The 26,811-nt window shown below is 38.2% G+C and overlaps 1 protein-coding gene across 1 annotated transcript; it reads right to left on the bottom strand.

Moving 5' to 3' along the window:
- Positions 1–281: 281 nt before the first annotated feature.
- Positions 282–25,375, bottom strand: OLFML2A (olfactomedin like 2A). The gene is made up of 8 exons (XM_053472540.1): positions 25,159–25,375; positions 12,194–12,457; positions 9,137–9,244; positions 8,054–8,230; positions 7,458–7,713; positions 4,248–4,511; positions 2,220–2,405; positions 282–1,538 (listed from the first exon to the last, which is right to left on the bottom strand). Exons 1-8 carry the CDS (start codon positions 25,225–25,227, stop codon positions 937–939), a joined length of 1,926 nt encoding a protein of 641 aa, XP_053328515.1. The 5' UTR covers positions 25,228–25,375; the 3' UTR covers positions 282–936.
- Positions 25,376–26,811: the final 1,436 nt, after the last annotated feature.

Below are 26,811 nucleotides of genomic sequence, written 5' to 3'. Positions count from 1 at the left end.
AACAAAGTTCCATTTCCCTCTAGCATACTAAACAAATAAACCATAGAAATTCTTTCATTTTAAGTGTTCCCTCCAAAAATTTTGAATTTTTGTATCTGATAGTAAATGGGTAAATAATTATTTTTGGAAACACGTCAGAATTCAACTAGGAGTGATGTTACTAGTGGTTGGACAGCAAATGATTATAATTTATGGCATCTTGGACAATTTGTTAATTTGTCCTTCCGACAACAAAGATTTTCCTAAAAAACAAATTGCATATTTGAGCAATCTTCAAAAAAAATCCTATAAAATGTTGCACATTTAAAGAAAAGTAAAGACTTGTGACAATTTAGTCTTCTAAATAACAAATAGTTGAAATGTTTCCTGCTAACTGATCTTTTCGCTAACAGATCACTGTGACCATTGTGGTTTTTGGCATAACTAAATTATTATTTTTGCTTTCATCATTATGACTGCTTTGGAGACATTTTTCTCAATTTGATGAAAATAAAACAAATATGATGTAACATTCCATTTTAGCTCCATGGGTCATTGGTCTTTCTTTGGTGGTCCTGGGTGGAAAGTTACCCACAAATGTTTTTGTTTTACTTGTTTTATCTCTTTCACTGGTGAAAAGGCCAAAAAACCATCTGGGTTACACTAAATATAGAGTGTCTGAAGTCTGACAGTGAGATAGGGTCCCTTTTATACCTTTAGGCATTCAGCTCTGTGTCCATTCACATGACATTTACAATTGTATTTTTGTGTTCAACAATGGACTAGTCACATACCACAGTGCTAAACCATTATATTTTCCATGGACGGAGCCTTTCCACCTCCTAACTGCCCGAGGATAATACTTTTGTTGCTCTGCAAGCAACACGTTTTAACTGAAATTTAAAAGTGCTTTCTTTGTGTAGGGCTGACCTATGTCTTAACAAAAGAGCCATTCAATCAGACAACAAAGTTCACTTTGTACGTCAACTGGTGGCCATTGTCCCACGCATAGAGTACCTTCTCTTTGGGGTTGTAGTCTATTTGCGTTGTGAAGGCATGTTCGTTAATAAAAGGCAATTTCGGATCTGCCTCGGTTTCTGTATGAGTGTCATAGGCGTATGAAATCTGTCCTTCCTTTTGATTATAGACATCCACAGCATACAAGATCCCACATATTATGAAGCAGTTACCATAAGAGTTACGCTTCAGTCCAGTTTTCCATGTAGTCTCCTTCTTAACAGATAAATCGTTAGGATCTAGTTTGCTAATAACGATAACTTCTTGTTGAGAATAATCATAGTCTACAGATGGGTAGATGACCCAGAGGCCACTTTCATCTACAGCAAAATCAATATCAGAATGTCCTCTCCACTTCCAAGGAGTAGTGTCTTCATAAACGACATCATGCAGAAGGGTCCAGGCAGCAACAAAGCGCTGCTTTAGATCATATTTGATGATGTTCTTAGTAAAAGCTCTATTGTAGTAAAAGGCCCCTTGAAACACAACATGCCCTGTTCCAATCCAGTTATATGGGACCTTGTACAGATTACTCCAACGACCTGAAAAACACAAAAAAATATTATTATATTAATAATAAAAGAAAGTTCTCCTAGATCCTTACCTTACCTCCTCATTCCTGATAATTTGGCATTTACCAGTACATTAAATATAACGTAAGGTTAGGGAAGATACACCAACAATGGCATGACCAACAAGTAGAAGTGTTTACTCGCTTGAAAGTAAAACAATAGCTAGGAATGGTGATCATGTGTCAGTTTGGGAGATTACTCCTGATGAGCCCACCAAGCTGTGACTTTGTAGTCAGGCCTCAATCAACTCCCATGTGATCATGCAGAGCTCTGTGATATGACATCATATCCCAGCATTCTTTTTCAATATATTGCAAAGTGTCTGGATGAGTATGGTAGGTCCTGTCCCTGGGGCCACTGCTAATCCTGCCCACTCCACCTCTAATCACACCGGTGAGCAGGAGGTTTTTCCTTGAGATTCACAGTAAATTGAAGGACATCTCAAAACACACATTTGCTAAATTATTAATTAATTAACTTTCACATTCATCATTGTTTAGCAATACACTGTTCTGGGTACTCCCCATATCCTCAATACTAACATATATTTAAGTTTAACCTTTTATCTTGCTTGTTTTTTGTTTATAGATTTAATTTAGAATTGTACAGAATAAAACAATGTATTTCGCTTCATATTTAGCAATTTCTTACCTTGCTTGAAATTGTCAAGATTTCTGAACTCTACAAGATTATTCCCATAGTAATAATTGGTAACATATATCCTATCGTCCTTGGCTGCAGGATCCTTCATCCACGCTCCCTCATTACGCCCATAGCTGTGATGCTTCTTAGGTGACTCCACAGAAGCAATAGTGCCCTCACATTCACCTTCTCTTACTAGAAATTAAAGCACAGAGATATATTTCCTGTAATTACACCTTAAGAATAAACCTTACAACAAACGTACAACATCAAAGTAAATCAGACAGATCTTTTTCTGTTTGTGCCTCAGCAGAAGCTCATCAAATCTAATGTACATTAGCTGTGTACATTTTATGTTTTCCATCTTAGAAAATGTATCAACTGATATAGTTAAATTCTAAAAAAAAAATTAAAATGATGTTTCAAATATTGGGACGAAGTGTATGTTGTAATAAACCTATGCAACTAATTCAGTGACAAATAATTTAGTAGTGTTTTTTTCCCATCTCAATTCTCCTCCTCTATCTATAAAGGAAGGTAGCTGACATTTAGGAGGTTTGGCGTGGAGCTACAAATAGTAATTTAATGAAGTAAAATTATACTTTATTACTGCTGGTCTGACCATATTTAAAAAAAAACAAAAAACAAAAAAAAAACCCATATGAGTGCCAGAAAGAACAGTTGCGCAATAGCTCTTGTTTATCATCATGCAATCACATTCCTAGACACATGGTTAAAAGATTTCATTCCAAAGATAAAATGCAACGAGATTGTAGTAACGTTTGTTTCTTAAGCAAGAGGCATTGCTGTGGTATCAGCGAGGTTAAATAAGACTGAAGAAGAGGGTTGAACGTGCTTTCTTAAGGCGAAATACATTCCCAAAACTCAAAGCATCATGATTTTAACATTAAGGTTTGAAAGATGATATGACAAGAAAGGAATGCTTTCTCTGATGCTCTCAACACTTGTATGAATACCTGAAAGCAAGGTGCAGAAGGGAAATATCACATGATTATAATCAATCTTGCTGTCTCTAATCCAGCCAAAAATATTCTTATACATCTGGCCTTGCTCTTTTGTGAACAACTAATCATGTTAAGGCTATTGAGCATGTAAGCCAATGTATGTATGGAACTTTAGATTTTTATTTCTTTATAAAACAATTAATTAAGAAAGAATAGTGTTCTCAGATTATGCCCAACTGTAATTACCTGGAACGTCACAGGGTAGGCTACTACACCTTCTGTAAGAGTGGCGTAGTGAGGGTGCAGGGTTAGCCAGGTATGGAGGCAGGGCTAGCTGGGCATGGGCAAGCATGAAAAAATGTGTGACCAGCCGCAGACCACCTTAAGTGGGCGAGGAGTAGGAGGGGAAGAGGGTGTGGCCAAAAGCTGTTCCCCTGCCCAGAGAAAGAGGAAAGTGACCCGGAGACCCGAGGAAGCAGGGCTTTACCTGAAGACACTGCTTCAAACCCAGAGCGCCCATATGTGCTGGTAACTCTCAGGGTTCCTAAGTAACACATAACAATAATAATAACAGGTATTATTATCACTGCTGTGGGAATCATAAAGGAATCTTCACATTTTCTGGGTAAAATTGGTATGGTTTTTTGTATGTTTTACTCTTAATCCAATAAGTGATGTTTTGGAGTGTTTGAACCCCGAAAACATTTTTTCGACCCCCTATGTAACGATGTATGTGAACAAGATCAGTAACCTAAGATTCACCTACACGCAAATATCTTTTTTGACCGGATAGAAGGAAAATCCAAATTACATTGAATTCTCCTCGTTTGCATTTCATTATCGCAAAACCCTGAAGCCGTGAATGTGATGAATGCTGTATACTTTCCTTTCTGGGCTTGCCTGCAATACTTAAGTTTTAACGTAATCAAATAACTCCCATATTTAAGAACTAATCCATCTTACAATTACTTATCGAGGTCCAACACTTCCAAGTCACCCTGGTTTATTCACTTAACAATGTAAGGATCATCAAAGCACATCACGCCAGGGCATGTTGTACCACCTACTATACCTTTATTGTTGGCCCCTGCCTCAGATCCAATTCCAGTAGACGATAATGTAGTCTGGGGATATTCCGTGGTGGTCTCAGTAGTGGTAGATTGGGTGGTTGTAGTAGTTGTGGTGGTTGTTTGAGTGGTTGTAGGGGCAGGGGTGGTAGGAGGAATTTTCTTTATTTCTACGTTCCTTTCTTCCTGAACCAGATAGGACTCTGGAAGACCCCCCTCTGTTTTTCCTTCTTGCTTCTCTCCTCGTGAGGTTCCCCTGTTACCATTCTCTATAATAAAAGTGACAAAGGTTAAGAATATAAATATATAAAAAATATCCTACTTTATAAGAACATTTATTGAATTTTATATCCAGATGTATTTAGCATTTTTATATAAATATAAGCCTAATAATTTTAAGGTTCAATTTGTCCGTCCAAGGAAAATATGTTTTGTTTCCAGTATTTACAGTAAATGAGTTATACAGGCAGGACACTATGATGCGTGGGTATTATTTTGGTGATCTTTGTTAAGGGTTTTGAATTTTTAGGACAGTTTCATATTCTGTAGTTGAGTTCATAGAGGAGTGGGTTGTCCCTCATGGATACATTTAGGAATGCCACAAAGAGAAGAGGCCTCGATCATTTTACCATCTGCAGGTGAGATGCTGTCCGCATATGCCAGAATATAGCACTAAAACTAATGAACACAACAGATATTCCTGTGGCAAATGAATTCTATTTTACAAATGTCACCCCTATCTGATGAATTATTAGAATTAGTTACATGTGGGCAGTAAGAATGATCAGGCCAAGTTGAAGCCCAGCAGGGTGAAACGCGTAACGTGTCTAATTTGAGCTGTAACATTTTTGATATTTTGGGTATTTTCTGCCTTTATTTTACTGCAAGACTTTTGGAAGCCTGACAGCATCAGTATAATAAATTATTTAATACTATAAATTGCCTCAACCACTTTTTGTTGGATCACACAAATCATAATTTTTTTGGTTATATGCCAAAATATAGGCCTATAACTAATGGATACAACATATATTCCAGTGGCAAAGGAATTGTGTTTTACAAATGCCATCTTCATCTTCGACTGAACGTGGTCAGAGTTACAGAGGTACAGTTCCTTACAATGTCCGCCATTCTAATGTCCACCATATGTACTTTTGCAGGAACTTCCTCGTGCAAATACGTGAAACAGCCTGATGGGAAACTATTAAGTAACTGAGCGGAGCAAGTAAAGCTCGTCGGATTCGAGATTCTGATGGGAATTCCATCTTGTATGAAGGAGGCAGCCTGTCTGCCTGGATTAGAAATATTATTTACTATGCAGCCACATAAACTATTCTGGAGACACTGTTTAAATAATATGTTTGCTAGATTTTCTTATTGCTCATCATGTCTCTGGATGTATGAACATTTAATCCACTGCATCGTATGGGTGGAAACAGCTCATCTTGTCTTGGATGAGAAGTCATATTGATGACAAGCACGTACGCTCATGTTTAGTGACATATTTTTATTTAAAAAATAAAAAAAAATCTATTTTTTTCACCACCGCCATATGATGATCATGGTATAACCGAACACGTGGGGTGCCTCCTTCCTTGGGTGAAAGTTAATCACCGCTTAACACTTTTATTTTTTTTTACTACTTGGTCACAATTCCTAAAATCTACAAATCTACAAAAGTATTCCTTCCTTTACTAAATACACTGAAAATATCTGAACACTTGAGTCGGAACAGTATCAGCAATAACTCGATAGGGATGTATAAAGGTAACAAGATTATCCAACAACATACAGAACTTTCAAGAATATAAGTGTACCAATTAGAGAACACTATACTATATCATATAGCGCTGTTTCTCAATGTATTATTCAATGCATTAGCAATAATGTCTCTATAGGCCATCTATAAAAAGTTAATACAGTTTTAACTATATGTTTATCCAAACTATTCTTAAGCCCATAGAAACACTTCGTTCTTGCTATTTAATGTCAGGATCGTGACAAAATATTAGAAAAAAATTAAAGTGGTTGAGATTCAGTAGCATAAAGAATTGGAAATAGCCAAACCATTGTGTCTTAAAACTGTCAAAAAACAAAAAAAACAAAAATATATAAAATCCACAGTTGGGATTAATAGTTAAAAGATGCTTTTAACAGGTTAGCTTTGAAGATAACGATATTGACGTGATCTTTTAAATGCCTTTTGAAAATACCTCAACTACGGAATATAAGAACTGTGATTCAAAACAGTTTTGTTAAAAAGTGGCTTTTTTTCTCGGATGCTTGGGGGCAAATAATAATTTCAAATGGCACCTGTAACAAGATCCTGTTTTTGCGGAGATGGATTTTCCTGTAACATGTCCCTTCCCTTGTTTATTCTGGCCGTCTCTGTTGTCGTTTGCGTTAAACAGTAATGTTTTTTGGGACACTAAAAACCAGATGCTCAGGGCATGTTTTACAAAGCTGTTTCTTTTGGCTGGTGTTCATTGTCTAGCCAACGCGATGGCCGGACACCTCAAAGAAGTAAAGATGTGACAAGTCACGGTTCAAGAGTCTAAACAAGTGAAAATGACTTGTCGTTCTTCCAGGAAACAGAGAAAAAAAAATAACTTTTTTTTTACTAGAAAGCTTAAGTCCAGGTTTCAGATAGAAATTCAAACTTTAAAGGGGCAGCAGCTACCTAAGACATGGTTTATACATTTATAGTTAGAAAAAATGGTAATTATTGTTCTGCTCATCGGCACAGATTATATGAATTTTCCTGTAATAACATATCACGAAAGGTGTTTAATTGATAAGTGAAAAGGTATGACATCAGCTTGTGCTAATCTCTTAATTAACACTAGAATGCTCTGGGTACTATTATATCTATTTAGCTAGAATTAGAAAATAGTCTGATTTTAACCCCTTAATGACAAAGCCCATACATGCACAGGCTCAAATTGCATTGAATGGGTTTAAGGGGTTAAACACTGATTAAGACCAAACAATGCCAGTATGGAAAAGAGAAGATTGTGAATAGCAATAAGATAAGGTGCCTTTGATCTGAGATGTTTAAAGTGGGGATACATTTAGCCTCTGACAGCTCTGCAGTTTTGCTATTAGATATATCTAATTAAGAATAAATTATTATATTTCTGCAGTAAAGACTCAAGCCTCATTCGGTCTTATTATGCGTAGAAGAGATACTCTTTCACCCATTTAATCCCATATACCTTTGTTGCTTGCAAAACTCTCTGCCTCCTCGTTCCTGCCAGCTTTGTAGTAGGTAACTCCTCGTACAACCACCGGCTCTCGGGCAGGGGCTCTTGGTTTTGGTGTAGGCGACGCTGGTTTTGCTTTGCTTTCCTTTTTGGGCTTCTCTATTTTGGGCGTTTTTTCCTTTGTGACTTTAGTAACGGACTTGTCTCCTGTGATCTTCTTAGTGTTGGGGAACTTGGCGGAATCCTTGCCTTTGGTTCCAGATGTCTCCTTGAAAACAAAACAATTTGCATTTTGAAGGCTGGTGGTATAATAAAATAATAAAACACAAAAAAAAAAATAATTAAAGAGATAGCAAAATTTCATACATTTTTTCACCTGTTCTCTCCTATAGGCGAATAATTATCTTTAATTGGATTCTTAGTAAATAAAAATGACCAACTAGTCCCTCTTCGCAATAGTTGTATTACAAAAACAGTTAATATAATAGTCCCAGGAGGACATAGGTATAACCACACAGGGAATGGACCTAAACTGCAAAAAAGAGTGCCCCGGAGACCGATCATTTGCTACTATAACTTGAAGAACTCCGGGGAGGAATAATCATTACCTGCACTTTATTCTCTGGTGCATCTTTCTGTAGCAGCTGATATCCTAAATTAGAAATTTCCTTCTTTATACTCATCATGATGTCAGAATAATTATCATATTTCTTCATCTGGTTAGAAAGATTAATGACACTTTCCTTCATGAATTCATTTTCTCGACTTAAATTTGTTTTGATGGTCTATGAGGAAGAACAGAAAAAAATTAGGTAGCAGGAATGAGATAATCATCTACTCAGTACTCATTATCATTATGGACACAACTATTACTTGAGATAATTTAAATAATAAAAATAATAATTTTAGGTCAAATCAAAGTATAGAATACATTCTGCATATTTATTTATTTATAACACTGATTAAAAGGAGATGAATGAAACAATGTGTTTTTTGTTTTTTTTATTACCGAAAATTTAGTTTTCTCCCTATGTTTTTCCCAGAATGAATGAGTTTGTTATGATATACGTAGGATCTTGTTCTATAGCCATGTTTAGGAATCAATGTGTAAGGAGATAAATACTTCATGTAGGCTATCTACCTTCTTTTTCATATTTTTTAATTGTAATTTTAGTGATTACATTGAATATATTATACGATTAATATGATACTCTACAGAATATCCAGAGCTTGTACCTTCTCCCTTCTACGTTCCCCTTGCAGCACATATTGTGAGCTCCAAGAAAAGAGTGACCTCAGGGGATGAAGGAGCAATTTGGGTCCTGAAGAGGGACTGTGTCTCCTAAACAGGTACACTTGTGTTCTATGCATCATTATTCTACTTATCTAAAAGTGATTAACTGATCATATAACGGTAAACTGCTAGTGAAGCCAGAAGCCATGTTTTGAGATCCTATGCCATCGATTAAAGGAACTGTTAGGTTAGGTTTCATTAGGGGACTTTAAACATCTCCACTGTCTACCCATGCGCGCTCTTACTTTAGAAATGACCACATTATAGATCATCAGATCATGTAGCACCACTACAATAGAAAATAGTTTATTTGAATAATGTTTTTGAAGATATTTTAGGAGCGGGATCTTGGCATGGTCTTTGCATATAACCATAAACAGAAATACCCAAGTCTTACCTCTTCGAGAGTGTTCATCTGGGACATCACTTTGTTGATGTATGAGTGCACCTTCATAAGGTCCATGCTATACAACGTTCCCTCTAGAAGGTCAACCATAGACTGCAGCTATAGATACAACATACACAAAAATAGGATCAATAAATCACTTATATCTTCTCTGTGGATCTTTGTTTTACTTTTACTTAGAAAATGCACAAATGATAGCAATAATATTTCATTTGTTTAAATATATACATTCCGGTAGAGAATATCACGCAACTGGTATTTGGGCAAATATAACATGAAATGAATTAATAAGAGTTATCATTCATTTCAGAGAACCCCCCATTAGTTGTTGATAATTATCTAGTAGCCATAAACATTTTCAGTAGATTTATCCTGATTTCCATATTTTAATCCCGGGTTGTATTCAGTTATTTGTTGCTTGCACATTACTCTTGAACACTTTACATTTTTGCTTTGGTCTTCGCTTTAAAGTTCCACCCCAAGAGGAGATAGGTATTTAAATTCAGGTATTTCTCTTTGTTTTGCTTTGTGACCCTCAGTCTCAGTTACCGAGGTTTGATCTTAACAGATGCGGAACCCGTAGATAAAGTAAGAGGGTTTTTTTTTACATGTTGTTTTTCCAGACTGCTGTGTTTAGTGAGGGCTTGTGACTTCTGCCACATTTGGATTTCAAAGACTTCTTTGTAGAGACTAAACATTAGACACTTATTACCATGCGTAGGAATTTACAGATGGGAGCGCGATGTATTTATCAGCGATCCTCCTGATCACTATTGATATTAACCCCTGATTATATTATTCGCTGGAAAGTATGAGTTTCATTTATTAACTATTTAATTACAAATGTTACCCAACTACGGCCAAAAGTGCATATCTCAAACACGGCTATTTTATCCAAGTTTGGTAATGCTACAACAGACCAATTAACCCCTTAAGGACAATGGGCGGTCCCTAAACCCATTGAAAATAATGCATTTTGAGCCCATACATGTACGGGGTTTGTCATAAAGGGGTTAAGAAATTTGAACATGGTCGTACCAATGATATAGAGGCAACATTATCTTCTCATCCCGTATACCTATTTCCCTTCTAATACAGGATAACAACCATACCTGGGGACTCTCTGGATTCTGCTACAAGAAGTGTCTATTAGGCTCCATCAAAATAGACAAGTAACGTAATAGGGGGAGTTATTCTGCGAATTTATGGGTTATTTAGGGCGGTAGCCCTGTCTGCCACGAGTCATATAGAAAGGGTGGTCTTCCTCTAAGTATAAATTGCATATTTTTATCTACAAACAGCATCAAATCAGTTTACAATGTATACCGAACTGTTTAAATCAGGATTTGGGAAGATGACAGGTCCCCTTGCATGGTGTTGAAAAATGAACGCTAGAAGAGGAACACTGCCTTAATAAGGACAATTCAGAGGAGAAAAATGAGCAGCTGTTTTTTTTGTTAATCAGTTTTGAATGACACGATTGAATACACATTAATTGACTAAATGGAATGTTACAAGCTCAGAATTATCATTTTCCACTGCATGAGACATCAAAGGACAGTCTCATTGAAACAAGTGAAAGCAGTGTTTGGGAGCTTGGCTCTTTTCCCTGCAAGGATGAACCGAGGAAGCCTTAGGGATTTTCTGCAGAAAATATTTTTTTTTTTTCAGTTTTATATTTAAACCAACCACACAAAAAAACACTGATATTTTCCCATGACTTCCTGCAAGAAGGATAAAATTAGCTGGAAAAGAATATACGCATAGACAACATTCAGTTTCCAAAGACAATGCCTGGGAATTTTATTAATTGGTTTCTTTCCCTTTATATATAAAACTATGGTGAGAACACTTTTTTTTTACAAAACAGTATTATTTCCAAATGTTATCTCATGCTACTTCTTGTTCGTGGAATTCCCTGTCTTGCCCCATCATACAGGCTTTTGCGTGTTTCACAAGAAGCCGCTAATCAGATAAATTCTAGCACCGTGAACAATGATCAGACTCAAGTTAGACTGAGGCGGGCATTAAAACAATCCACTTCCAAGAGGACAAGCAAAGCTATATGGCAAGCAAATGTGCAGAATTAAGTCCAGTGGATTACAAGAGACTACATAAACCCAGATGGGATCCAGCCATGATACAAATGCTGCCCAAAATCTTGTTACTCTTTAGAGTCTACTGGGATTTTTATACATCCCAAACGTGTTTGTGAAATAAATTACAAAAAATAAACTGCATTATTCATCTTCTATTCACCTTAATACTGTAATTCTGTACTAATGGTGCTTGCCCTATCTCCTAGACACTCCTCCAAAACTGTGTCCCTCTATGGCAATTTGGAACTGAATGAGGTGCGCAAAATTGGGTTTTTGTCAATTTACTCCCTTTCTACCCCCACCTTTAATTTTGTCTCACTTGTTCACTGTCTCAATATACACCGTTGTAACAAAAATATGCCAAGCTATCTGTCTTAAATTATTTATTTCCAAAGGGAACACTCAAGTTCTCCTCTCTTGCCTTTTCAACTTTGCTCTACTGGGCTTCCTTTCTGCTGCGCCTGTGTCTATATTTAACTTGTGCCTATTCACTTATTACTTTTAATTATGGCGCCTCTCATGCTCGAAATTTGCCAGACGTGACATTGCTTCTTTTTTAAGTCTTGTGTGAAAAGTGCTCATTAAATTTAAAGGCCTAGTGTCTAACAAATGGAGAGCTAATGTCATTTTCAAGCACTGAAATAGTTAAATCTCTTGTCCATTATCTATCTATAATAATCACTATGTTTACCTTTCCCTAAAAATTTCAGGTGCCTAAAACAGGACACCTTTGTTGCAGCGCGCCCCACTCCCTGCCCACTTCCCATCCAACCATGTCATATGTCCTGTGATGTCAATGAGACAGCCCACTGATGTCAGAGGGACCTCCATATTATGTCAATGAGACCTCCTAATCGCATCCCTCAAGGGGGCGCACCAGGTAGCCGGAGCCATAGAGTTCCCAGGTATGGTGCCAGGGAGAGAAGTAAGCAAAAATATATATTGTTACCTTAAATAGTTCAGGTGCTTGTTTCTTCATCTTCTCCATTTTCCACTCATTTTCACAAGGGTTTAGGGAAGTTGGTGGTGCGGTGCACGAACACTTGCAGTCTGAGCCCGAGCTGACAGTCTCCACCGTATAATAATCATCAACACGCGTACTGCCATCTTTCATGCGAGAGCAGGCCTCTTTGCTCAGGGGCCGCATGATACATTTGCAGCGGCAGTCGGACCCCTCTGAAGTCATCCGGACTTGGTCCGTGTCTCCGAACACCTGGAAAAAAACTCGGCGTCAGATCCTTATATGTTTACATAAACACAATGATCCCTTTATCAGATTTGGAAGGAAGGAAGAGTCAAGAGAATTTCACAAACTAAATTCAATGCTGTCTTCCTTACCAAATACAATTTAATACAATGTTCAAAATGGCATGACTGGGCTACCCAAATGATCAATTACAAGCCATAATACGTAACTTGGGTAGTTGGTTGTTTTTAGCATTCCATGACTCAATGGATTGTAATCAAGTAGATCAAAATCATCTATGGCTAGACACCTAGGGTGAAATTTGCCTCAATCTTGCGAGGTGTAAGCATAGATCATCATTGTTTAAGTAATCCACAGGAGGCAAAGGGTTAGAGGCCAGTGTTACCGGACTCTGACACCTTTTCATTCACTTTGAAGTATACATTTATTCAAAATCTGACTTTAGGAAAACAAAATCAAGTGTGATTAATTTTTTGGTTTCAATAATTGCAGAAGTTTTATCTAAATAGTTTGCTTCAATGCCAATCCCCCACGTCAGTCAAAAGGACCTGAATATGTGGAGTAGCAGCGTACCTGGGAACTCTCCAGGTTTCACCACCATGAAAACTCGAGTCGTGGGAGCGGAGCCCCACTCCTCACCCATTACCCAGTTAGACTATTGTTTGTCCAGTGATGTCATTGGGACCGCCCTCCGTCATCAGCAGGACAGCCAACTGACATCATTGGGACCGCCCACTCAAATTAGCGGGACTTCCAGCCCGCATCCCGCAAGGGAGGGCTCTGAGTAGCCAAAGCCATAAAGTTCCCAGATATGAGTGGGAGTTAGCGGGTCACTCCAAGCATCATGTGCACTTGAATATAGCATATAATAGCTGCGTGCTCTTTTTATGTTTTTATGGTGTTGTTTTATGGTTTTATGGGCGTAATATACTTATCGTCAGAAAACTCCAGCACTCGGTGACCACTGAGCGTGGCAGGGGGGAGGTAGGTTGTATTATTTATTTCCCTACCTAATTAAAATTGCTCCTGCATTGAGAAATCCTGAGGACAAAGGGAATCTGGCGTTTTTTAGATGAAACCCCAGAAGTTTAAGAAAATGGTCTGTTTATAGCTGGAGAAAGAATCGCTATCCAGCTGTTTTGTTATTAGAAGCTATTGCAATATTACCTTTATCTCAGACGGCATTAGAACGTGTTTTTACATGTTTACAGGGTAAACAAATATTAGCATGAATCGCAAAAGGCATTTATGGTAAAGTAGCTGGAATGCACTCTGCTACATCATGCAATTAAGGTAACACAACACAGAATGTACGTGTAGGACTGTTAAAAGGACAATCTAACCACCTAATGCACTTTATGGCATATCATAGCTAAATGATCACGGTGACTCTCTTATTATTATATTATTTATTTATATATTATACGAACCAGTGGGTAATTAGATACATAGAATTTGATGGCAGATAACAACCATTCTTGTCTGCCTATTTTTCCTGATGTTAGATTATTCTTTCATCCTAAAATCCTCAGATCCTAATCAGTCCCTGGCCTTGTCTTAGATTCGGGATAGTTTTATGCCTGTCCCATGCATGTTTAGATACATTTTGTTATAATGGATAGATGGTCACGGTGGACTTAACTATTGTCCCTATTGAGGGGTCTGGCAATTAAAGGGGTTTTATATTAATTAATATTTAAATATCTTTGTGCTTGTGTTTTGGTTTGGAAAGACACAATCAACACCATAACTATATGTAATATTAATATGTAACACACTGGCAACAGCTGGCCGAGGGTTGGGCTTCAAACACCATTACGAGGTATCCTTTCATCTCATTCATAGCTATTTCCGTTTTTATTTAACAAAGATTATTTAGGCACGTCTTTAGTGAAGATTCAACACAAAAATTTTTATTTGATGTGGAGGTCTGTGAGACAGATAACAACGCCGAATATTCTGAGCTCCTAAAACCAAAACAATGGCCTCCAAATGAGGCACCACATTTTGAACTCCATAAAATGAACTTAGATGTACATCTGCTAATGGTGTAATGCGGACTCCATCACCAGATGGAACCAGGGTGCAGAATCAAAAGTGGGATAACACCAGAGCCTTGAAGTCATAAAGGCCAAAGAGTCTTAGAAGCATAGAAACATAGAATGTGACGGCGGATAAGAATAATTCGGCCCATGTTTCCTGCTGTAAAGACTCAGACCTTAATCAGTCCTTCTTCTTATCTTAAATTCAGGGTAGTCATATCCCACTTCCATCCATGTTTAAATTTCCCTCACTGAATTCATCTTAAATAAGTTTTGAAGTCTACCATTTATTTTGTTCCTTGTTTACTTGTACACAAAATGACAAGTATGTAGAAAACCCACTAGACGCTCACCTGAAGGCAAACCTCATTCCCTTCCCAGTCTTAGTAGTAAGGTATGAGAAATAGCTAGGATCAAATAATTTCTCCAGGCATTAAAAGCATGTATAGGACTTGACAGCCTGCCATTCTATACGACTGTTGCCAAGATATTCAACTTCAGAGACGTTAGTGTAAAGTGTTTTGAATATACTTTACAGAGGGGACCTACACACATCCGAAGAACTCTTCAACGCCAGATGATCTTCAACATCTGCACAAAACCTTCAGAAAGAAAATGGATCTTGTGATCTTGGTTTTATGAGTTTGATCGCATATAATAGCTTTTTATACAGCAATGAATGAGACGTGTGGTGCTTGTCAAACTGATTAGTGCATCCAACATTACAAGAGCTTTCAGGTGCTTAATTAATAAGGTACCCCCCCCACCCCTACCCCGTGACTTGTCTTTAGGTATTTTTCCTTAGAAACGCCACTATGTATGGATTTACTGCATGAATGCAAGTAGCTGAATTTGAATAATTTGCACGTTCTTTGATCTGCACGTTCCATGTGTACACAACATGTGCTTTCGTGAAGGACTACTCTGTAATTCTCATGTCTTCAATGCTTTAGTACCTGATATTGTAATTGCAAATATAAAACTGCAGGCTGGATAAGTTCGCACAACATGCCGGCCATCGCTTTAATAAAAGCACATGTTTTCAGGAACATGTGCACATCACAGCTTCTGCTCCCCTAGCTTTCACAATCGTTGGCTACTGCCAAAAATACGCACAGAACACACGTTACTCCTTTTGATGTCCTAAGTGTTGCTTATATGGCCTGGTTTTATGCGGCTCCGAAGCAGATGTGACATTTTATGCATTCCTCTTAAGTCTTAATCGCATAAAACATACACAGAACATGTTAAGGAGTGTTTTCAGCTTCTATGGCAACAACCTATCAATGTCAGCCTTTGTACCACTTGATAACTTAGGGTTCCCGGCAAAAAAAAAAATGTTCTTGATTGAATAACTCTTTCTATGAAGGATTAGGACATTCAATAGTAATAGGAATGATGCTTCATTTGGTAATTAACGAGTTAAACAGAGTATGGAACAGCTCCTTCAAATATCTTCCCACATGACACTAGGAACAATAATTTTTCAAGCATAAATATTTTTTCTTTCCAAACCCGCGATGAGCAAGTTCGAATGTTGTTTTGATTTGATTTATAATTCCACCACCGTCGACTGTTAAGATCTTAGAATGAATTTACTTCGTCAATTCAAAGATTTTTTATTGATTTTAAGGTACGGAGCTTTCTTTAAAAAAGTTCAAAAAAGGAATCATGTGAAACATTAAGTGTATTTTGAAATTAGCACATAGATGACACCAATGGAATGTCTCAGTGGATTAAAAGAAATGAGAGTCGGTCACATTGAAACCTCAAACAGATCTGAGATTATCACACCAAGAAACCATAAAGATTCACAGTAGAGTATGATAAATAAACTATTAAGCACGTGACAGAGGAGATGAGAAGCATCCCATAGTATTTGTATGGTTAGGTTAACTTAAAACTTGAGGTTGGTATGAAGGATATGGAACTGTTGGACAAATCTAGAGGACCTTTTGGCTAGGCCTGCAGAGGACCACCGATGCCTTCAAGACATCCTTTTGGCAGGCGTACCCATTGTTCTACAAATTACATTTATTCTTTAAATTAATTGTTCCCGATTAAGGAAAGAGATAGCACTTAACCTTTGACAGGTTATTAGATGACCTTCCCAGAAGGGCATGACAGCATTCTGAGTTTTTTTTGTTCAGGAGCTGAATTACAGGACGGATGAACAGAAGGGCCATTTATATATGTTTATAGCCTAAGCATCTGTAAATTAGCCCTTTGGGGCATGAGGCAAAACATCTGTCATAAAAGAGCTCTGTGAATGTTCAGGGAGGCTGTTATTATCACTAGAGACAGACGTTCATGCCGAGTGTTTTAAGATGTAATAAAAACCTAAGGAAGATACATGCGATATATATTCCTTATCTTATATTCCTTATCTTTTACGTATCAGGCATGTTAACTCACAGCAGCTACTTATGTAAATAGAGGCTGTCTGATTTATTCAGTCAAAAGTATCATGTTTAACTTTATAAGACATTTGTTTTACATCAATGCATACTTTTCTGTTGCAAAATACCGGCATTTTTTGTATGTGTGTGTGTGTGCATTTTTTTCCTAAACAAGGGCCAAGCCGCTCTACACCTCTGCATAGATGACAACAGTCCAAATTTGGTAGAAAATCCCAACAACAGGCGTATGTTCCAGTTGTGGGTTATCACTGCCATGTTGCCACCATTTAGTTTGGGCCATGCCACCACAAAACATCATATTTGGCCTCTATGTCCAAACTACTAAAAGTGTGTCCTTGGGATTGTACACAATATTGTAGAATGGGAAAGAATGGGACGGAGGGGCCCCATGAACGAAGGGCAGGACAAAGTACCCCCTTGAATGCCGGGTAAAAGGGATGACTAAGCAAAATTTGGGCAGGTAAATGGTTAATACATCTGTAGCACGTGCAAGGCCGGATGGGAGGGGTAATTGTGCATCACTAAGGGGTATATATATATATATAAAGGGGGCATGTGGTACAGGGGTAATTCATTTTAAAAGAATATTGCACCGCCCATCCCTCCCCTATGTTTCGGCATCAGCCGGGTGCTCAGGTTTGAGGCTGGTACGGTGCAGGAGTTAACCATCTATAGGTATGGTTACTTGTGGTGCACAGAGGTGTAAGTGCAGGACGCTCCACATTTGCCCCTGTGGTCGTGTGGCTGCCGTGCTAGGGGACGCCGGGAGTTCCAGCAGGGATATAGGTGGATATGCCCATACCTCCCAACAGTCCTGGTTTTAGGGGACACTCCCAATGTTTGGGCGTTATCCAGTTGTCATGGATATCTGCCGACTCTCCTGCTTTTGTGGGCAGCAGGTATCATGGACTGCTTGGGGATATACTTTGATTTCCCATGACTGGCCCAGGGAGCTCTAAAATCAGTGACGATTGTGACAATAATATATTACATAACTAAAAACATTTTAAAATGGAAAACAATATAATATTTTTGGAAACTTAATTTTAATATGATAATATTTTAATATTTGTAATACAAAAACTGTTCGTGTGAGTTTCCCTTTAAACACAAGGATAACCCGAATTAGGTTCTACGGCTGGTCTGGCTTCTGAAGTCCCTTGAGTTCTATCTAAGGGGGAAATTATTCTACAGAGTAATTCCTTTCTTGAGATCTCTTGAGGCTCCTGTTAGATAATCTTTTCTATTACTCCAGACAGCATCCCTGCACTCCTTGAGACGTCACGCATTATACAGAAGTGCTTTCCGTTCCCATCTTCATCTTTGCTGTACTTTTTCTACACACTGGGAAAAGACGTTGTCAGTTTGATATTTCACAGGTGGGTGGAGAAGACGTAAATCCCGTGACACACAGCAGCCCCCGTTTCAGTCTGCGATACTGAGATTTTCCATCCCAACTCCATAAATACTAAAGTGTGAAAGACAGGAAATCTGGCATCCGACAATTATTAGGAACGTAGCTCTTCAAGTACTACTTTGTTATTCTAATTCCCTGGGGGACACTGCTGTTTTCTTTTACATAATAATATTTATACTCCAGAACCTTACCTACAGACCCATATCAACATCTCAGCTTCTATCTCCAAATAACTCTCCTAACTGCCTTCTTCACTCTGCCCATTACCTATATCTCTCCTCGTTTACACTTCTTCAAACTCATGTCTCCAGGATTGGACCTAGGCTGTTCAGAGAAGCTTACAATCTGTCCTCTTAACAACCACGGCCTGCATTCTTATTGAAACCATCTGTTTCCCAACCTTTGAGATCTCCACGCCACTTCTTCTCCACTTGACATTTTCTATAATCAAATCATCCTCGCCCAAGTAGACGCTTGGCTTATGTCTCAATTCCCTTCAAACCTCCCAATATATTGTCAGCTGGCAAGAGCAGGTCCCTCTTCTCCTTCTGTACCTGTATGTCTTACACATGTTCGTTATTGTTTATTTAGTATGTTGTTCATTGTAATGTTATTAGTCATTGTAATACTTGTTTTTTAGGCTATAGAATCTGCAGGTGCTTTATAAATTTAATGAAACTCAGAATGTAGTTTTAGAAAAAGTGACAGATCCACTTCCTAGACACAAAAAAAGGAATTTTAGGTGGCTTTACAGCAGCCATCAATCATTACGTGTTTACTTGTTAAATATGTTTCTCTTGGTAGACTCAATCTATAAGTCACCAATTGCTTTGACTCCAGAAGACATCTAAGGTCATGTTTTTTTATAGGAGCGTACCAATTTCGGCATAAGAATAAACCTTTTGTCTTTTTATGTGACGCTGTGATATTGGTCTTTAATGTTGTTCTTCTGAAATGTAAAATAAAAGCAAATCGTAATTTCTTAACATTTTCAACGTCTGGCTGTGTATTGGCAGTGGAAGCTGAAGAAACATGACGCTAACTGCAGTCCTGTTAGCCACATAATAGTTAATAAAAAACCTCATAATTGGGTTTAAGAATACAATCTCCCTTACGCAGGCAGAAACACCTATACCCTGGAGATTGCAGACTGGAACATTGAATCACTGACCCACCTCTTTCATGGGTGGGTGAAAACAGCAAGCCCTTAGTTCCCACTGCAATCATTTCTCCGGAACAGCTGATCACGAGCGTAGCTGCACCAGATTTACAAGCACGGGGTTCTCCCCGAGGAGAAGCACCAGAGTCAGGAATGCAAGATCCACTTCCAGAAACCCCCCCTCACCAACTCCTATCTGTTAATAACTATTCATACTATTCAACTATCTCATTCAAGGGAAACTTGTGATCAAGTTCAAAATAAACCCGATTATTAAAAAGGAATATACAGAATTACAAGGCACCATTATTTCTCATAGTAAAGTGTTTTCTGCTGTGGCCGTTGCAGTAAATTTGTGTGAAATCCTCTCCTGCATATCTACCAAGTGTCTCATTTTCTAAGGACCGTCCTGGTTTTTTTAACCGGAAGTGGGGATCATGGGCCAGTTGTGGAATCCTCTGATCATCCCTGACTGGCCCAGGTAGCTGTAGATTCCAACGTCTACGCTGCTGCATCTCCCACATGTCCACCAAATAAAGCTAAGCGCTGGGAGGGGGCTCTTTGGGTACGGTGGGTAGTCACCCCCGGAACACAGGTGCCCCGATATGGACATTTAAAATATGGAGGGAATGCTTCTGTATATTATCAATAAACCAAAATGGAAATGTCATAGTAAATATCAAAACACATGATAATTAGATTTCAGAATATAAAACATCCATGATTGTAAACGCACAAAAAATATTTAACAGAAAAAAAATTAGAATGAATTAAAATAATTAAAATGAATTTGATTAATTTGTTACATTTGAAATAGCTGATGCTCACTGTTTTTAGCTCTAAAAAGAGTGAGTATATTAACTTTTTCCCTTCCAAAACTCTCCCTTTGAACATCTCTCTTGGTGTGAATGGCTGAAAGGAGATCTTGGACATGCTAACTATCTCTATGTAGAATAACAAGCCAAAAATCTGGCAACTACTGTCTGAAATTGTGATCTCTCTGCTAATTGTTCTTTTTTTGCTAGAAAAGGAAAGGAATGTTAATTGAGTTGATTTGAAAATCTCAAGAAAACCACCAACTATACTCACGGCCCTCTGTGCCTTTTAGGTTGGATAATGAGGTATTTGACAGTTTTAGTCAAGAATGCAAGTAAATATCTTTGAGCGAGTGTAAATAACAGAATTTGAACTGCCAAATAACACATGCATTAGCATTTTTATTGGACAAGACACAAATCTCAGACGTGTAGGAGGTTAAATCAGATGTGGAGATTGAGGCGGCTTTAGTAGACTCAAGTTAGAAAACCACATGAATATTACGAATATTTTATAAAATGTGAGGAAGAACAGAGATACAGAATTTACTACCTAGAGAGGCAGAACTGCAAATCCCAGTCCACAATCCATAATGTACGTCTAAAGGAACTTACATTACAAAGCTGAAACAAATGCCCTGTATATCTGAAGAGTAGAAACTAAACAGTACAACAAGAACAATTTAACTCCAACACCTTTTCCCTACGCACTACACTACTCATATGCTTGATTATATCCCACCAAATTAAGAGTGAACGATAACTTTACGCTATACATAGTTACTTCTGTAGGTTTTCTTATCTAATTGTAGATTTTCATTTCCATCCCAGTGTTCAACACAAAAATATAAAAAATATAACAAATATTACAAATTAAGTATATTGGGTACAAGGCGAAGGGGGTGTTTTCATTGGAAGTGGGGCAAACAGAATTCAAACAAATATCAGGAAAAGGTAATCGTGTCACTAGCTGTACGCCATTGGCTTCAATGAGCTGCAGGTGTAGCAGTGACCTGCATTACAATCAGTTAGAAGTTAGTTAGCTGTTGTTTTTTAGATTTGTACACTAGAAGCTAAATCACTTACTCCTGAGAATTGTTATTTTTCTTGCTAGAATTATATATTCGAAATCCGTTCTTAAACATGGGAGATTTACCGTAATACATGAAATCGCATTTTAGAACCACAACAACTGTATTGCAGTCCCATTAGCCCATTAGAATATACTCCTCAGAATATATTTGGGTGATGCAACCATTAAAGGGTGAAAACAAGAATTGTGGGAAGCAGCTGTCCAGAGCGAATGGATTTCTACTGGAGACATCATACAGCGAAAAAGGAATGGATTCCAGATTAAGGAGGGCAAGCAAGGAATGTTAAGTTTTAGAGATGTGTGCTACTGACGGCATGATTGAAAAACAACAAAACAAACAATTTTTTAAGGGTGAATACATATATAGTTAAAGGAGCATTCGCATTTTTTATGTGTACAGTATTTCATGGTTCTCCTTCCTCTGCGGCAAGTTGAACTGCCATTGATTTAAATGGGGATGTTATAACATACGTGCAGGAAGGGTACCTAAGTATGCTTCCCGTTTTCAGCAGAAGCAGGTAGGTGGATCAGAGAAATGAGACCGAAGGAAATAGAGAATGCACACAAGATTTAGCATGTAGTAAAATGCATTGGAGTTCATAGACAAAAGCTGGAATGCTCCTCTAGAACTAGTCAACAAGACCCCATCCTCTTTGGAGACACTTTGTAATACACACACTATATGAAACTACTTATCATAATTAGCCTGTGGCAGAAAACATAGATTAGAGGGACACATAAAGCTACCAAAAACTTCAGAAGAGATAATTGTTAATAAATTGAATACACTTAGACTAAATAACTTTTCTATCTATCAGGGATAGTCAACAGGTTTCTATTGAAACGAGATTAGATCAGACGGATACAAGGATTGCTGAACATCAACGGGGTTGTAGGGACAACATATGAGCTGTCTTACATATTTGATTAACCTAAAACGCTATGACGAGATATTATGGGTACAAAAGTTGCTGTTCATTAAGGGACGGTTATCCCTTGTTTTTTTGAGGATGAATTGAGCTTGTTCACTGTCACGGTTATGTCATATCAACATGATTTCAGGTTTGTAGTGACAGGGAAAAAAATGTCTAGGGCCTGGAGTGCCCCATGGGATTCTGCAGCACATGGTCCTTACACTTGACTAAGGTGGAGGAAGGTCATAGCAAAGTGGCTTGTGATGATTAGCAATTAAGGATGGGAGTGGAATGTGTACCCTCGGAAGAGAGGGCCAAAAGCAGAGGTCAACCTTTAAAGACGTTCTTGATGATGTCTGATGACTGACGTTGGGTCAGTGAATGCCCACTTGGTGGTTTGGTTTAAGTCTGAACCCACATGAACCCTGCTCATGCCTTTGAATAATACCCGGTAAATGGCTAAGGGTGCCAGTATGATCAGATTGGAGGGACCTAAACACAAAGCATGGTGTGACTAGTAGAAGAACTATGCTAAGGGGAAAGGCAGTGAGATTTAACTTAAAAAAAACACACACACGTAACTGTCTCTGTATGCTACGTGCAAACACGTTTGCCATTAGGAGATAATCTGTTAGGAAAGTACATATAGAGGTGATATGGAGTAATGTGTCCCAGAAAAAAAAATATCAGAGCAGGTTGATAACTGATATGGCTGTAAAAGGGAAAGTGTTATCTAGAAACCACTTGGGGCCAGCTGCTAAAATACACACATTGTCCACAGTTATTTCATATTCTGTGTAGATCTGCCCGTTGCGGCTTCTGAGTTTAGAGGTTTTATACAGATTATCCCAAGCGTGCACCAACTTGATCTCTCTAGACACATATTTGTGTTTTCCTACAATGCCAGTTACATGCCAGCAGATAAGCAAGATAATGCCTTGTTTTAAATAAGTAACAAACTACATTGGATGCGGTAGGTGTCTAGACCTTAATTAGTCATTGGTCTTGTCTTAGATTCAGGATGGCTTTATGCCCTTTCCCATGCATATTTAAATTTCCTCGCTTTATTATCCTCTACCACTTCTGCCGTGAAGCTGTTCTGCTTATCTACCATCCTCTCACACGAGGGGGTCAGTGGCTTAGACATAATGTAAGAGATTTAAGTTTACTGAGAGGGTGGTAGATAAATGAAACAACCTCTCATCACAAGTGGTGGAGGAGACCAAGGACTGGGCTTGCGTCTTTATACCAGGGCAGACTAGATGGGTCTTATCTGCCGTCAAATTCTATGTTTCTACGTGACCAAATGCAGAAAAGCTCGGAATGCTTGAGATTATTAGACAGATATGTATGCGAACAACAAATACACCATCTGTTTGTATCTCCAGTTAATAGTAATGTGCGAATAGCGGAAATCCACAATGCATCAAGTGCTTCTTCCTGCACCATCCCAACTTGCTAAGACCCCATGCATCTTTATCAAACAGTTACAAAACCCTGAGATAACGCTATTTACTCTCACAGAGTTGATATATAACCTTCACAATGAGCCGTGAAATAATTCTGAATGGGACAAAAGGCTAGGGTCTGTGACTGTGAAGGACAGCAGCACCTGGCCATGGCCACTAACACCACGGTGAGCCTCATCAATGCAGGAAAAAGCCGAACAGGTCGTGGTAATGGCTCAAAGGGTGCAGCGACCCTCCCGCGTTATATCAATTCTCATGAATGTCAACCAACCTTAAATAATTAATAGCCGGCATTGGCAATAGTCGGGTATTCCACCCTTCAGGACACTGATGTGATCATCTACCCCATGGTCCAGCAACATGGAATATGATGACACTATATACAACAATAAATGATAATAATAATCTTTAATGTTACCAAAGGATTTTGAAAAACCTCTCTGAAGGTTGCCCCACAGATTCTACTCTACCCGACTCTACCGGACAATGTCAGTGTGGGGTTCATAACAGACGGCATACTCAGTTTTAGATTATTGGGATTGTTCTAAAGAACAAGCAGTCTGTACCCTCGGATCCACCCGTGACATTCTGGGGAACACTGGGGTTCGGTAACTACAACTTCAGGAACAATATTACAGTTTAGGAAGATGACTCATGTTGGGGTACGCCATGTTGGTGCACATTAAAAGTCTGAATAGCTCTGGAAAGCCGTTTCCATCCCATAACAGCATGCGATACATGCATGTAGATCAAAATGCAAAAAAAATACTTTAAAAAAAACAACGCAACTTTTTTACGCTTTAACAGTTCTCAAGATATTATAATAACAGATCTGAACTAGGATCACCTGCATCATATACCCAGGCATGCAAATCACCCCATTATCATATTCTGTGTCTAAATATCTAGAGAAGGTTACATTTCTGTATTATTTTAGATATTATTATAAGGACCATGGCAGGTGAAAGATGTCCTTTTACATATGTATATATCGAGAATGACAAGTGAGATAAAGTTTGATTTTACCTGTTAGCACACCTTTTTAAGTCTGGTTAGTGCAGTTTCCAAAACCATAAAAACTTTTTCACCTTTCATTTTCCCACCGCACACTTTTCTACACGTCTACCTGGGAAAAAACGTTGTGTCTACAAAAATACACAATGCTTTATTTGTTACATAAAAGAATCTTAACACCTTCTCCGGTGTTCTGTTTAATATCCGCTAGCTAGCGACCTCATGGCTTTGACGATAACAGACACAATGTATCATGGAAATGTTGATAAAAACCGACACACGGAAGTTTTGATCTAAACATTTTAAGCATTTCAGAGCAGGAACACTTTGCAGAAATCATGTTTAAAACAGTGAGTCCTCTTACCTTGCTGTTTGCTGTCACTGTAGTGGTGAATACCAGAGACCAGAGCAGGAAGAGTTTAAATCCCCACATAGCTGCTGATGTTTCTCAATCCCTGCTGATAAAGGGAGTAATGTGTTGAGAGGCAGGAGAGCAGATGTCACTGGGCAGCGAGCGCTCATAGGGAGGAGAGCATTAGCTGGGATTGTCTGCTCTGCCCCTCTCAGCTCTGATACTGATTCAGTTACACTGTATCTCAGGCTGTTTAGCTGGAGAGGAGGAGCAGAGAGAAACACCTACTAACAAGAAGTGCATCAGGGGTAGGCACCAACATTGCTCATGGTGGACATTTACTGGGGCCTGTGGTGGACAACTTAATCATGTTCTATGGACCTTCACGAACCTTGCCACGAAGCCTGGTCTGCTTGTATGGACACTTTGCCCATTGATTTGAGACCCTCATGGAAAAACATCAAAATAATTATTGTTACTGTGTTACTCAATGCACACTGAGACAAAAAGAGAAGCCATCTAGAAAACCTTGGAGATAGACGTTGGCATGAAAGTGGTAACAGGAGTGATATAAATCTCTGGGATCTTAGACCATCTAACAAACAAGGCAGAATTATCAGACTAAAGCATAACTGATACTGGCTCCTTGTAAAAAAAAGTGATGACCAATATAGGATTAGATATAATTGGTAAAGGGGGTATATTAAAAAGGGCCAAGTTGGCCATATAGTCCCTAAACAAAAATTATCCCAAATTTATCACCATAAACTGCCAACTTTTACCATATTTTAGATGTATATTACTCCATAAAATCACCCAATACATAACCAAAACATCTCACTACTATATCAAGAGTGTGAGATGTCTTCTAGTTTAATACAGGGCATGACTCTTAATGTAACAGTTCTTCTGCTAATAGGCAGAGTCCTTCTAAATTAATTCATAACATGCTTAATTGGCCTTCAGAGGACCAAAGGACCAAGTGATGACTCAACATGCACGATTATCAAGAGAGAAGCATAAAAAAAATGAACAGTGCGTTCCCTGAATTATATTTGGACACGCTCTGTACGATTTTGGGATGCAATAGTTCACATTATTATAAATGACATACTACATACTAGGATGGGCTTTCATGTGAAAACAAGACACATCTTAAATACGAAGCCATAATCTTTTTTTGTGTGTCTGGTGGACAGTGTAGTCCATTCAACCAAGTGTCATCAATGAACAAACAATCATAAAAGGTGCTGTTTTGTCGACAGCCCTTAACTTTCCTTCACGGCCGATATTCTGTTGATAAGGTTAAAAACAGAAACCCATGTTACTGGCACAGGATCTGATTGGTATGACAAGAGAAGAACTTATATATACGGTTCTCTATCTTGAGATAATTCTAGTAAATGTACACACACTGGTCATCGTTATGGACTTCATCTGATATTTAGAATTCATTATTTAATGAATTCATTAGAATTAATTACACTATTAAAATTCCAATGGTCAGTTTGGCAACCTTACCAAGTTGTAAGAAAAGCTCTCTTAACTATTGTATTACGTCATAAAATATGAGTATTGGAGGGGTCCAAAATTGGGTCCATTGAAGAAGAGGAGAAGGAAAGTTGCAGTTACTCCCTCATATCACTAAGCATTATGAAGGGCCAA

This window comes from Spea bombifrons, chromosome 8 (genome assembly GCF_027358695.1).
Source record: "Spea bombifrons isolate aSpeBom1 chromosome 8, aSpeBom1.2.pri, whole genome shotgun sequence".
Lineage (NCBI taxonomy): Eukaryota > Metazoa > Chordata > Amphibia > Anura > Pelobatidae > Spea > Spea bombifrons.
Note: the sequence above shows the minus strand (reverse complement) of the source record. Positions and strands in the feature narration are given on the sequence as shown.